Genomic DNA, 14,828 nt, shown 5'->3' with positions numbered 1-14,828 from the left:
ACTTATCCATTCCCAGACTCTGATGTGGTTGCCATGCTGGACGACTTGTTAGACAAAAATGTGATCGAACTGCCCGAGTGCAAACGGCCGGAAGAGATGAATCGTACCGACAATCCAAGATATTGTAAATTCCACCACTTCATCAGTCATCCGACAGAAAAGTGCTTCGTGCTGAAAGATCTCACCATGAAGTTGGCTCATAAAGGAATTATCGAGCTAGATCTTGACGATGTGGTGAAGTCAAACTATACCACCATCACTTCTAGCTCTTCCGACTCAAAGTTTTCACCTCAACCGCTGGGGGCATGCTCCAAGTCAAGCGAAGTTGAAGGATGGATTCATGTCACTCCGAAGAAATTACACATGAAGCTTACATCTCCTTCACAAGTTCGCCAACCGAAAAGGGGGCAAAGCAGCTTTTGTCAACCTCAAAAGCAACGGGAAATTGTTAAAAATGATGAAATTTCAACACAAAGATCGTCCGTCCCCATCACGATGTGCGATTTCTTCCCCGAAGACTTCTTCAAACACTCAATCAAGACACCTTGCTATGAAGATTGCAAGGAATGCCTCTCCAAGATCGTTTGACAAATTCACAATGCTCTTTGTTCGCACGAGCCTAAACTGCACGAACCAAAGCTCCTTGTCCGCACGAGCCTAAATTGTAGGACACGAGGCTCCTCGCCTGCACGAGCCTAAACTGCATGGCACTAAGCTCCTGGTCTGCACGAGCATAAAAGGCAACACCAAAGCTCCTCGTTCGCACGAGCCTAAAAGGTGACAACCAAAGCTCTTTGTCCGCACAAGCATAAAAGGCGACACTAAAACACTCATTGCCTGTACGAGCTAAAGCTGCAAACGGCAACAAAGCTCCTTGTCTGCACGAGCATGAAAGGCGACACCAAAATGCTCCTTGCCTGCACGAGTTGAAACTGCAAACGACACCAAGATGCTCCTGGCCCGCAAGAGCATAAACTGTGTACGGTAAAACCACCATCAAAACAGCCAAAAGCAATCCATCACTCATTCGAACTACGTTATGACTTGATCTCTTCTTTGGAGGGATACGTAGGCAGCTCAAACATTCAATTTCGAGTTCAGTCACATCACAATAAAAAAAAAAGAAAAAAAAAGGGTTTTTTTAACAAAAGTCAAATTTATTACAAATGCAAAAATATTACTTTGTAATAAAAAAATAATTAAAAAAAAAGGGAATACAGTTTTTGCAAAAAGAAAAAAAGAAAGAAAAGAAAATAACATAAAAAAGAAATTAGGCCGCCCCAGCCTTGTCTCCATCAAAGGGAGTCACAGCCCAGGCCTCCTTTCATTTCACAGGCCCATATGCTAATAGCCCATCCAAAATGAAGCCTAATTGAAGCTTCCCAGAGGCTTCAACCCAAACACAATTTAAACCCAATATCAGAAAAGAACGATAACGAAAACGATGTCGTTGAAATCCAGAGGTTCTTTGTTAATGCGAGTTCCAGGCTTCAATCTCGTTTCCCTTCGGCTGACCGGAATGTGAAGAATATAGACGTGAGTGCAAGCAAGACGAATCCCTCACCTCGAAGAGGCTGATTCCGCTTCGACGAATGACCTCCGCTAGTCAACGCTCGACTTGTCGGATTGTGAACGCGTTTTGCGGCGTCGACCAATAGATCTGGGCAGAGTGCAGGCCGGAGAGATGGTTAGATCAACTACAGTTATTGCTGTTCTATGTGGTTGCCAGATTATTGCACCTAATTATGGTGACTCTAGGGCTCTTCTTTGATGATAAACTGAAACAATTCCCTTAATTGTCGATAAGAAGCTGGATAGAGAAGACAAACGCAAGATGATTGAAGAAGAGAGAGGTTTTGAAGACGATCATCTTCCATTAGAGAAGAGCTCCGGACCTTCGATGGTGGCTCGATTCCGCTTTAGACTTTTGCGAACAACCAAATTCCTCAACTCCGCTATAAAATGTCACCACTGCCTGTCTCTCTCTACAGCGTCAGCAGCAACATGTCCAAGCTCACGCAATGAGAGCAATGATGGCGTGTTAGAAGCTTGATCAATCTCTTAAGCTCATCCAAATCCCCATACGCAGCAACGATGACTACGTCGTCACTGGAACTCCAGACTTCGTCTTCACTTCCGAGATTCAAGCGCCCCACCTTTTCAAGGTTCTTCTGGACTGTGAAGCTATTTAGGCAGATGCCTTAACAGTTGATCGTTTCGCTTCCTTGGTGAAGTATTCAGAGACGACTATGGCGCATCGGGCTTCAATCTTGAAAACGGAAGTGGAGTGGCTGACCTCCATCAAAGCTGATTTAGTGGTCTTTGATTTTGTTCCAGTTGTACCGTAAGAAAATCTACAACCTCCTCTTCTGCGCTATCGCTGGGTGGAACAAAGAGTCTCTGGGCTCACGGATGGTGCTCTCGCTGGGTAGAGAGGAGCTCGTTGGGGAGGTCGACGGTGACCTCGACGCCGGAACACAGCCGGGTTGGAATTGAAGATCTTGACATTCTCCAAGCCCTCGGACTTCAGAAGTTGCACGAAGTTCTCCTCCATGATCTACCATCTGCTCATCGCCCAGTACCATACCTCCGCTGCAACTCATCCACTTCAAACTCATCACTCTACCCAGTGAAGATGTTGCAGGCGTGGTAAACTTTGGCGAAAGATTGCAGAGAAGTTGAAGATGTTGACAACGTGGCACTCCTCCTCGCCACAACGGCCTCTGGACCAACTTCACCCGTAACGACAGCTTCATGGTGCAAGTGGTGGTGCTGTAGTGCATCATCTGAGCACCCTTTCTGTTGTGCAACACCTAAGCCCAGCGAGGAACCCAGCTCCTAAGCGGTGGCACCGTCTGTCCACATATTCTCCATCTCTTGCCTCCTACAGCTCCCCGCCCTTCTTTTCCTCTGCAATGGCGGCGGTGCAAGGTAGCAAGAATGCAGTAGCGGTGCAATGGTTGTGTAGTGGTAGTGGCAAACAACAATGACGAAGAACTTCAATAACCGCGGTCAAACGACTAGCCAGCCATGAAGCCTCGACTGTAGCTCTCCGTCCGTGGCAAACAGCCATAAACTAAATAAATATATATTATTTAAAAGCAAAGACCCACTCACAAATCATGTCATCGGGCCATACCCCCTCGTGGGCATCGAAGGTCCTTGCGATGCGTTTCACCTAGAAATGAAACCATTTACGTAAATATATAATGTACTAACATAAAAACGCATTTTTGTGCAAAGTTTGGCTAATAAAGGAACTATTTTAAAACGATCGAATTTTGGAAAACAGAGGGTGGATTCAAATTTGGCACGTTGAGAAACCTAAAGAGGCGTGCCACCACATGTAGCTGCAAGGTAGCTGCACAGGCAACCATGTGTCGCACGCGCACCCACGCACCGGTAAGTACAGGCGTATTTGCCTTCTTCATGCACCTGCAGATTTGCAGGTTGTAGAGCCAACTTTCAGAGCTCCCATCGAGTTTATTTCTCAACCAAAATCAATGATTCAAGAACCTAAATAAAGTTAGAAATGCAGGGAATAGATCTATGCCAAAATGGGGATGAGTTATGATCGGTATTAGCCGAAAAAATGATCTGAAAGTGGCATGATGGCCACGGTTTCCTTCCTCCAAAATCTGGGAATAAATTCTCTCGCGTTGAAACTGTACCAAACGACACCCAAATTTCATTTACATGTTTTGGAATGAAATCAAGTCACAAAAGTAAAATCCCAGGTTAGGGAATAAAATAATATTAAACTCAAAACGGGATGTCACAAAAACAGAGTGTAGGAGAAAAATTATATAATGGTTAGGATTTGATTATTGGGTGTGAGTTTATTGATAAATTTCATTTTTCTTGTTAATTTTATTGTTTACTTGCTCATAATTATGCAATAGGACAACAAAGACATTTCACAATTAAAATTTAAGTTGGGTGTAACCTTTTTATTTATAAATTTTTATTAAGGTCTCCTAGGGATGAAAACCTAGAGAACCACTCATTATTTGTAACTCTTTATTATAACCTTTTTCTTATTTATAACTCTTTATTATAACTTTTTTTATTTAGAATCCATCTAGAATTTCTAGAGTCATCGATTAGACTCTATTTTGTTTTCTGTCTAACATATCTTCCCCTTGCTTTCTTTGTCTAACCTCTCATCTTCCTCACTGGATATTTCTCTGTCGTTTCTCCGCCTAACCTCTCATCTTTTTCATTGGGTTTGTGGGTTTTGAAATGTTTTTCAGGGAGGGAGAGAGAGGAGCAAACCTACAATTTTAAGGGTTGGGGATTCTGGAATAAGATAAAGATCAGATTAGTCACCTGGGCTCTCCTAATTTTCAGAAATACGAAGAAGCAGGGCATTTTATGAGGATCTAGATGTTCGAAGCTTCGAATTTGGGGGTAGAATCGGATTTACATAAGAGCGCATGATGCAGTGCGATCTGGGCAAGTCCACGATGGAAATACTGAATCCGAATCCTAATCTTGTCTTGCCAGAAAAGATGGTGGTGTTTTGTCGATGTGGGTTTGTCGGCATGGGGGTGTACAAACGAGATATGGAAGGAAGTCCAGTTGGTAGATGTGTAAATTATTTAATGGTTTAAGGTCATTTTGGGTGCTTGAAAGTTTCATTAAAGGGCTTAGCGCCTTTGGGGAAATTAGGTTTGTGCATAAGTTGTGGAAGCACCAAAAGCCGGTTTTCCAAAGTTAGCTTTTGTTGCTTTGGCTTTTTAGTTTTTTTTTCATCCAAAATTGTGAAGATAAAAAAACTGATTTGAGATGTTTACCAAACATAAAAGCGCATGAAGTTTTGTTTTATACCTGCTTTTTTTTTTTTAAAGTTAAGCAGTACCAAACTGGTACTAAATCATCCCAAAGTCGTATTTACATCCAGCGTGCTTCATGACAAAATAATATAAAATTGTAAGCACATCCATGGTTTTGAATTACGGACCAACTCCAATAATCCTATTGATAAATGAATAATTAAAAATCAATAAAAAAAAAGATCATTGACTTGACTCTATTTATTTTTGGGAGCGAAGAACGGCTGGGCCTAAATTTGGACGGACAAGGTCGAATCCATTTGAAAATGTAACGAGATGGGTTGGGCCGGGTATAAAATTTCTAAATTTTAGAACCGAACCTAACTCGACCTGTTAGAAATAGGCTGATTTGGGCCGAGTTCACGGGTCCAAATAATTTTTTCTTTTTTTTAACAGAAGGAAGGTAGACTTTATATATTTATGTTACATAATTAAGAATTACACAACATCTAAATTAACACAACTACGAATGTGCTTCGAATCAGACTTCTTTGCACGCATGCTTCAATTGCTTTGAGACCATCTATGGCTGAAGTGGTCGAAATGCTAACCAATAGCGAAACTATGGCAGCAGTTCCGGGTCCAAAGCAGCCTGCTTTCTTAAACTCTACAACCCAAGAGACAATTAGCACTACATTTAGAACATACTATTCTACAACATGAGAACAATATCCACTCTTCAAGAGCTCGAGAAGTCCGCTTTGATCTCTTATACAACAAAATTAACAAGATCCTTTGCACGGTGTGTAGTCCTTGTCCACCCCTAGTTGGAAGGATGATATAGATTAGGCAACTCGAAGTTCACTACACATAAGGTTCGGTCATCGGATTACAATAGTAGCTTTACTCTCTAAACCAGCACAAGGCGGTAAAAAAAAAAAAAAAAACCAAAACATCATAATTAACTATCAACTATAAAGTAGGCTACTTTCTTATCGCTTAAAGCAATTAGAAAGAGCTAATTCTCCAATAGAACAACAGCCGTAGTCTCATGTCTCCAATTTTTATTAAATAATAATAAAATAATACAGGCGGGGGACGAGGCCTAAACCCTCGAAGAGAAAAGAAAAAAAACAACGAAAACGAAAAACAAGATGAAACTCATGGTCACGAGCATAAGCGACAACTGCAAAATCTAGAGTAGTGGTCCAACAATTATAGGGACTAATAGCCGCCCCGAAAGAAGCTAAGGATTATAGGCACTGGTGGCCGCATCGAAAGAAGCTAAAGCATTAGCAACTTCTACGCGCTATGAACTTATGTTTCTTTTATTGTTATTGTGGCGTTTCAGGCTACTTCAGTACGCCACATTTATTGATGTTTCATGTCAGTCTTTTCATTTTCCGTATTTTCAAATATATTCTTAGTATATTAATTTTAGGACTAATTACATTCTAAACCCTTCAGAGTTAAAATGAGTTTCAAAGATTGGTCGCAAGTTTCTAATTTCTCACATTGCACATAGAAATTTTGAGATCTTAACAATTTATGTTTGTTATTTTGACGTCCAGTCCCTCGTTAAATTGAAGATGTGATAAGTGTGGGACCCATACGTTGTTCTGGAAGGCACACTCGCACCACGAAGACCATAACTGGTAATCTGGAGCTTCGACTTTCCCTTAATTAACTTTGAATTGCAAAACAACCTATCACACATTTTGGTCCCAATGATATAGGTGTAGCTTCTAGACAACTTGGGAATAGGTTTCACGTACGACACGTAATCAATTTATCGAGGATTATACAATTAAATTAAATATATGGAAGACATAAGTTAAAATAATTTCAAAACCTCATCATGTAATGTAACACGTGGTACTTTTTTGAAAATCAACTAAAACGTGGAGGTTTCAAAATGTAGTTAACCGTTGATTTTATGTTGTTGAAGACTTGTTATAGACCGCGTAGTGAAGCAATCGGCATTCTTTACGACCAAAAGCGCTTATCGGAAGCAGTTCAGTCGCTCAACCACAGAGACAAACCATCTGCTTCCATATGCTCGACCCTCGTGCAGCTTTGCCTTCAGCAACGAGCTTTTGGGCAGGGCAAAGTGGTCCATTCCCACACCAGAGCCTCCGGTTTCGTGCCCGGGCTGTTCATTTGTAACCTTCTTATCGGCTTGTATGCGAAATGTGGGAGAATTTACGATGCCCGGGTGGTGTTTGATGAAATGCCTGAGAGGAATCTGTGTTATTGGAATACTATGATATCTGGGTATGCGAAAGTGAGGCAGCTTGGTGAGGCTAGGAAACTGCTTGATGAAATGCCTCAGAGAGAGAATATTTCTTGGACTGCGATAGTATCGGGGTATGCGAAAGTGGGGCAGCTTGGTGAGGCTAGGAAATTGTTTAATGAAAAGCCTCAGAGAGAGAATCTTTCTTGGACTGTGATGATATCGGGGTGTGTTCGCCATGATTGGCCTAAGGAGGCTTTGCGGTTGTTTAGGATGACGCAGAGAAGCGATAATTCGAAATCTGATAAGTTCAGCGTCTAGTGTTGTTGCTGCTTCGGCAGCCATTCAGAGTTTGAGAACGAAGGAGATTCATGGCTATATAATGCGAACTGGGTTGGACTCGGATAAGATCTTTTGGAGTGCCTTGTCAAATATGTATGGGAAATGTGGGAGGATAGAGGAAGCGAGGCGCATTTTTTATAAGATGGTGAATCGAGATGTTAAATGGATACCAATGATTGACAGATACTTTGAAGGGAGATGGATTTTCTTTGTTCTCGGAGTTGATGAAGTCCGGCATTAGACGGTTTCACCTTTGCAGGGGTTTTAATGCATGTGCTCATCATACTGCTGAGAATCTGGGCAAGCAGGTTCACGGGTATTTGACCCCTTGTCTTTTGCAGCAAGTGCGCTTATTAGGCTTATTATACAAAATAGTCTCTGGGATTTGCATGATCAATAGAAATGGTCCCTGAGATTGTCTATCATCCATGATTTTGATCCTTCCGTTAAAAACTCTTTGGGTAATTTTCAAAACTTCGTAACTCAATCGATTCTTAACCAAATTCGATCCATAATATATCAAAATGAAGATAAGAAAGTGTACAACAAGATTATACCTATTTGGAAGCTCAATGATTGCCGGAGATGGCTGGAAAATAGCCTAAAAGGTGACTGGTCCGAGGAAAAATTGGAAAACTTGCCAGAAACTAGGTAAACTTTAAACGTTCATAACTTCTTCAATACTCAACAAAATCGAGTGATTCAAAAACAAAAAACAAAAATCATAATTCTCGACGAGACAAAGAGAATGGTGCTTTTTTCGAAATCTAAATCGCCGTGGTTTGGTCGGACAACGGCTCGAAAGTGGCTAACTATTTTCGAGTTAGCCACTTTCGAGCAGTTTTCCGGCCAAACCACGGCGAGTTAACAGTCAAGAAAGATACCATTCTTTTCGTCTCGTCGAGAAGTATGATTTTGTTGAGTATTGAAGAAGTTATGAACGTTTAAAGTTTACCCAGTTTCCAGCGAGTTTTCTAGTTTTCCCACGGATCAGTCACCTTCCAGACTATTTTCCGACCATCTCCGGCAATCATTGGGCTTTCAAATATGTATAATCTTATTCTATACTTTCTTATCTTTATTTTGATATATTATGGGTCGAATTTGGTTAAAAATCGATTGAGTTACAAAGATTTGAAAATTGACCAAAAAGTTTTTAACGAAAGAACCAAAATCATGGATGGTGGACAATCTCAGAGACCATTTCTATTGATTTTAAATCCTAAGGACCATTTCTATTGATCATGCAAATCTCATGGACTATTTTGTATAATAACCCTCATAAGTATTCAAAGTGTGAAACACTGAGAATGCAATTAAGGTGTTAATGGGATGGCCCGCCCAGATGTGGTTACATGGACATCCCTGGTTGCTGGATTTACTCATAATGGTAATCTAATGAAAGCCTTCAGTTGTTTAAGTTGCTATTTGATTCATGTCCTAAGCCCGATCACATTACTTTTGTAGGTGTTCTTTCCGCTTGTACTCATGCCGGTTTAGTTGATAAGGGACTTGAATACTTCCATTTAATTAAGGCAAAACATGGGTTAACTCATACCGCAGACCACTATGCCTGTCGAGCTGATTTACTGGCCCAAGCAGTTTGATTTGAAGAAGCTAAGAATGTTAGTAATGAAATGCCAACGAAACCAGATAAGTACTAGTGGGATTCCTTACTCGGTGGTTGCAAAATTCATGGAAACCTCACGCTCACAAAGCGAGCTGCAGATGCGTTGTTTGAGATAGAACCTGAGAATCCAACTACTTATATCACTCTGGCCAACATTTATGCTACTGTTGGTATGTGGGGTGAAGTAACAAAGGTAAAAAGGATGATGGAGAAAGAGGGTTTATAAGGAAACCAGGTTTGAGCTGGATCGATATCAAGAAAGAGGTGCATGTTTTCTTAGTGGGAGATATGTCTCACCCTAGATATGATGAAATACATCACTATTTGCACGAACTCTTGAGGAGGATGAAGGAACAAGGGTATGTTTCCGACACAAATTTTGTGCTGCATGACGAACTCTTGAGATCATCTTTCATCAACTGCAGCCTTTCCCATGATTCCTCACCGGCTGGGCTTCTGAAGAACCTATACCTCTCTTGTGAGCCTTACATGCGCCACCGCATGTCCATCAGGTAGCTCATCCCGGGACTATTATCCAGTCCTTCACTCTTGGTTCTGTCCTTGTTGGATATGGTGTGTCCAAGGTCATGGAGTCCACACATCCAAGGTTCAAGGAAGGTGACTTTGTTTGGGGGATGATTGGGTGGGAGGAGTACAGTCTGATCAGTAGCCCGGATAGGCTAAACAAGATCAGTTTTACTGATGTGCCCCTCTCATACTATGCCGGCATTTTTGGGAATGCCGGGAATTGCAGCTTACTTTGGATTTCACAAAATATGTTATCCGAAGGAACGCGATTGTTTCTATGTTTCTTCTGCAGCAGCAGGAGTTGGTCAACTTGTTGGACAATTTGCGAAAATGATCGGCTGCTATGTGGTTGGAAGTGCAAGCACTAAGGAGAAAGTTGATCTCTTAAAGCAAAAGATGGGATTTGATGAAGCGTTCAACTATAAGGAGAAAAATTTAGGTTCAGCATTAAGGAAGTACTTCCCCGAAGGCATTGACATTTACCTCGACAATGTTGGTGGTCGCATGCTTGATGAAGTTAATTTACAGATGAAAGCTCATGGCCGCATCGCACTCTGTGGTATGATTCACAATACAATCTTGAGGAACCAGAGGGTGTGCACAATCTGTTTAGCCTCATCCTGAAGCGGATTGAGATGAAAGGGTTTGTGGAGACCGATTTCGTTAACGTGTAGCCAGAGTATATTGAGTTTTGTATCAAATACTTGCGGCAAGGGAAGTTGGTCTATGTTGAAGATGTTGCTCAAGGGATGGAGAATGCCCCCGCTGCACTGGTCGGAATTTTGGTAAGCAGGTCGTTTGTATTGCTAATGAATAAGCTTCCTCTCTCACTGTATTAGTTGATGGGAGTTTTTTTCTTACTAGAGCAACGGTGAGCATTTGATTAGATAAACTTGTTTTAGTACAATGTCATTTTAATTTACAACATAATACGTTAGATATCCAAGTGTAAATAAATAAATTTTGATGACATACGCGCCCAAATCAAATTTTCTTGGATTTACAATATCAATTATAATTGGCTCATTACGTGGTTCAGCTCAAATCTTTTGCTCCTTAATTAGTGTAAATTATCATTGTATTAAAAACAACAACAGCAGCATCAACCCCAAACAGAATATATAATTATTACACAGTCAATCCTATTTCCTCTCCTAGCATGTTGTAAGAATAAATACATAAAAATGATATTTTCTTTTCCTTTCAAATTATTGAGTTCATTATGTTACTTTTCAATTGCATATCTCCGAGTTTGGACAGAACTAAGCTGCTGTTATTGACCTGTAATTGCCCCACATGTAACCAAATTTATAAGGATTCTCTTTGGTGCTGACTCCACAGATTGCACAAACCTCTTCAGTCCGGAAAACTTAATACCCAAAACCCTACTTCCACTTAAATTGAAAATCCAACCCCTCCCACCTCCTCCATTCACATCCATTTGATCCCATCTCCTACATATTGCCTTCATCTCATTTGAAATCCTTACAACATCCAATGCCACCTTAATTTGCAAATCAATAGTAATCAGCCTCCGAAGAGACTCGTCCAACTCGAGGAGCTTCTTGTAGTACCTTTGCCCCTTGCAGAAGTTGCAGCCACCTGCATTCGAGCACTTATCGACTAGCTCCTTCCCTCGAATCAGCTGTAGGCGTATTCGATGGATGACATCGTCTGGGAAATCTTCGTCAGAAAGACGGTCGATGTCACTGATTTTTGGAGTTATTGTATGAATCGTGAATTCTAACTGTGCAAGAATAGACTCATACATATGCGCTCTCTCCCTGGCTTGCAAGACAGCTCCTAGTAGCGCCTCCAGTGCGCGTCCTATTGTAGCATCTAGAAGAATTTTTTCCATTAGTACCTTTTGGAACTAGATTTCGCAGCTCTAATATTTGGTTTGAGAGAGGATATATGCTTGATTTATTTACAGGAATCCGTTTCTTGTGGGATTAAATAAAGAATCATAAGTTTCAGAATTTACTTAGGAAAAGAAAAGTCCTACGCTTGGACTTGGTCTAATACCAATGAAAAGACAATATCAAAGCAAGGACTTAATTGACAAGAGTATTGGTGACAGTTAAATTACAACTAAGCTGCTGACAAGTTCAAGATTCAAGAAATTTTAAAGTGCAGAAGCTTTCCAAGCAAACCCATGCAATTAAGCAGCTACGGAACCTTCTTTTCCTACCCTATTCCCCGAGTGTCACCCTGTCAATTTCAGGAATATGTCCTCTTCTAAAGAACTTGTATGTGCGGATACATGGCCACACCTTGTCAACTTCAGTAATATGTCCTGTTCCAAAGAAGATCTTGTATGGCACGGATACACCGCTACACTGACATTCGGGGTCGATAACACAGGACGTCTGTTAATTTTTCTCTGTGTCCAGCCTTCCATCATTAGAAGGACACAGAGATTGTGACAGTGTACCGTTCATACAAGTTGCTCTCTCCCTTCTAAGAGGGAGCTAAACAGAGCATGTTCGACCTTGAAAGTAAAATCTAACTGCCTTTCAAAAACCCCTCGCTTTTTAAGACTCTTGATGTCAGTTACCAACATTGTTTGTTGATTTGTTAGAGCCCGTTGCTCATTGACTATAATAACATGAATATACATATATACTATGGAAAGACAAGATCAAGCATGCATGGTCTTGATTCTTGATCAAGAAGTAATTACAAGTTACAACTAACTTGGAGAAATATACGTATAGTACTGTACTGCGGATACTACTTCCCAAGCAACGCATACAAATTAAACAGCTACTCAACCTTCTTCACCTTCTTTTCCCCGACTGTCACCTTGTTCTGTATTTTCTTGACTACCTTCTCATCAAGCGTGTCATAGTACCTTTTCAACTGTGCCTTCAACTTCTCCTCACTCCTCCCTATCTTGTCCTCGTATTTCACATACATTGCTGGAACTGTCATGCCCATAACGATACCTACGCGCGCAACGTTAATTAGCATCCCAATTATTCATCCTCGTATTCCTAGCTAGGATTATTAAATACGTGCAATGTATTCATTTGTTTTAGCAGATAAATACTAATAGCATGTGAACCTTGATAACTTTTTGAGGAAAACACTTCAAACCCAAGAGTTTAGGAAAAACCAATGGTAATATGTGCACAATATACAGTTGAACTAGTTTTGTCCAGTAAGGGTGCGGAATTCTTCATCACCTCTTGTCAAAGTCAAATTAAGGACACCCTACCCCGTTATAATCGGACACCCTTAGTAGGGACCTTAGTGGATATGTATCAGATAACAAATTATCAACTAGAAAGAAATGAAATTAATTTGTGAAGATACTATAATAATAAATAAATAAAGTAAAGTTCTCTAGCCTGAATTCTGTTGCTATATTAAAGTGATTGTGGTTCCAAACTGTTAATTTGGATACATTCTCTTCCGATTTGAATATCCTAATAACGGTCCAAATACGCAATCTAATAACATAAGTATATATGTGTCTGTAAGCAAGTGAATTAAGAAGTTTCCTTTACGAGTTATTACCTATATAAAGAAGAGTAAGCAGATCAACGCATCTTGCTACACGGGAGAGCAACCACAAACCAGAGACAGTTCCAACAAATACAAACCACTCTCTCTCCGCAGCCACCTGAAACATCCATCGAATTCCTTCTTCAACCCAAGCACGAATGGTGTTTCCCATCTCCAAAGCGAACTTCTCTGTAATTCCAACTCTTGACAAATCTGGAGGCTCTCTGGAAATAAGCAAACCAGATGTAAAACTCATAAAACAATTATTGAAGAAAGAAACAAAAACAAAGGGGAAGTTAAAAGTATAGGGGAGCTCAGCTTACTTGCCGAGAAGCCTAAGCAAGTTGCCCGAAAGGAACAACGAAGTGACAAGAAACATGGCAACGTATGAAATTACAGTGAGGAAGTTGAATTGATAGACGTCCAACAAAATCCATGTCGCTGTTGCTGTCAAAAGAACCAGAAAACTCTGCTTCTTCTTCCTCCACAGGAGTATATCTCTCACAGTATCTACATACCAAAATAACGAGTGAGACAATTATTAAGGCCTTAAAAGTTAATTAATTAAGTATTTAACATTTATGAGCTTACTTAATTACCTAACTTGGGTAGTGAAGAGTCTGAAGATTGAGATGTAGCAGCCATGATGTTGATCTGGACACACTAGTTTTTGAGTATTAATTCCTTTCTTGTAGTTTGAAATGTTCTATTTTTAAGCGGTTTGGGAGAGGTACCGCTTGAAGAGCTAAGCATTGTTTTGGGGCTTACACGTACAGAAACTACACATTGGAAACGTGGAAACCATGCAAGCCTTTTTGCATGTCACTTATTGCGTGTAGCCATGGAAGCCTTGGACTGTGGGAACACACAACAGTGCATGGGATATCTGTTGACGTCATGGAAAAAGTTTGACTCTTGTTTTAGGATTTTCCATAAGAGGAATTATACTGTTAGGCCCGTTAGGAATAGGATTTTTCTGAGCCCAATCCATAAGAGGAAATATCCAACTCAATAAACAGAGACTGTTTTTTCACATTGATTTGCACATAACTTTGTTAATTTTTGTTCATTGATCATCTTTAATTCGTTCAATCCGACAGCCAAAAATTAAAAGAGGTGTGTGAAAAATAAAAATGAGTGTGTGTGTATAGCACCACCCTCTGCCCTACCCCTATGTGCATTGTCCCAACTACAGTTGGCGTCTCGTGCCTCCGGCAATCCTACACGTGCCTCTGCTACCCACGCCTCCTGCCAATTCTGTACCTACATCTCTATTGTGGACACGTCATCGGTTCTTTTGTTTTCTAATGTAGTTTTAATGTTTTGTCAGTGTTGCTTCGGCAAGTTGTTTGTGTCGCTATGGCGATTTTGTAGCCTCGCTGTTTTGTGATGGCTTTTGTGAAGGTTTCAGTGCTTGGTATGTCACTTTTCGTCTATGAGGCATATTTGCTTTGAGACTCCTCATTCTACACTACAAAAAATATGGCCACTACACACAATAAATTATATGTGCCCTTTGAGGCCAAAGAGCACCAACAAATGTGCCCATAGACCAATAGCAACAATGCATCAACTATATTTGTATTTGTGCCCTCTATGGACGTTGCCTTTGCTAAAAGGGCACAATAGATTGTTTGGTGCTCAAAGAGGTAGGCACAAATGGACCACTATTTGTGCCTGTTTCTGACAACTTTATCAGAAAACCTTTTCCAACCATATTAACACTTATATTATAATTGTGCCAATAAGAATTAAATATAAAAAAAATCAAAATTTAAAAAACTGAAACTGAATTGAGGTATTATTTTTT

The 14,828-nt window shown here is 40.4% G+C and overlaps 2 protein-coding genes and 2 pseudogenes across 2 annotated transcripts; 2 read left to right on the top strand and 2 right to left on the bottom strand.

The window, feature by feature from the left end:
- Positions 1–6,649: 6,649 nt before the first annotated feature.
- On the top strand, positions 6,650–7,775 carry LOC114820640 (pentatricopeptide repeat-containing protein At4g37170-like; annotated as a pseudogene).
- Positions 7,776–8,122: 347 nt separating this feature from the next.
- Positions 8,123–10,497, top strand: LOC114820638 (2-alkenal reductase (NADP(+)-dependent)-like; annotated as a pseudogene).
- LOC139191173 (RPW8-like protein 1) lies at positions 9,380–12,071 on the bottom strand. Its single transcript, XM_070811742.1, has 3 exons — positions 11,952–12,071; positions 11,782–11,847; positions 9,380–11,381 (listed from the first exon to the last, which is right to left on the bottom strand). Exons 1-3 carry the CDS (start codon positions 12,069–12,071, stop codon positions 10,782–10,784), a joined length of 786 nt encoding a protein of 261 aa, XP_070667843.1. The 3' UTR covers positions 9,380–10,781.
- A 31-nt stretch (positions 12,072–12,102) lies between these two features.
- Positions 12,103–13,768, bottom strand: LOC103403254 (reticulon-like protein B13). The gene is made up of 4 exons (XM_029091681.2): positions 13,618–13,768; positions 13,342–13,528; positions 13,031–13,242; positions 12,103–12,456 (listed from the first exon to the last, which is right to left on the bottom strand). Exons 1-4 carry the CDS (start codon positions 13,661–13,663, stop codon positions 12,275–12,277), a joined length of 627 nt encoding a protein of 208 aa, XP_028947514.1. The 5' UTR covers positions 13,664–13,768; the 3' UTR covers positions 12,103–12,274.
- Between the last annotated feature and the right edge of the window lie 1,060 nt (positions 13,769–14,828).

This window comes from Malus domestica, chromosome 02, assembly GCF_042453785.1.
Source record: "Malus domestica chromosome 02, GDT2T_hap1".
NCBI classification, from domain to species: Eukaryota; Viridiplantae; Streptophyta; class Magnoliopsida; order Rosales; family Rosaceae; genus Malus; species Malus domestica.
Note: the sequence above shows the minus strand (reverse complement) of the source record. Positions and strands in the feature narration are given on the sequence as shown.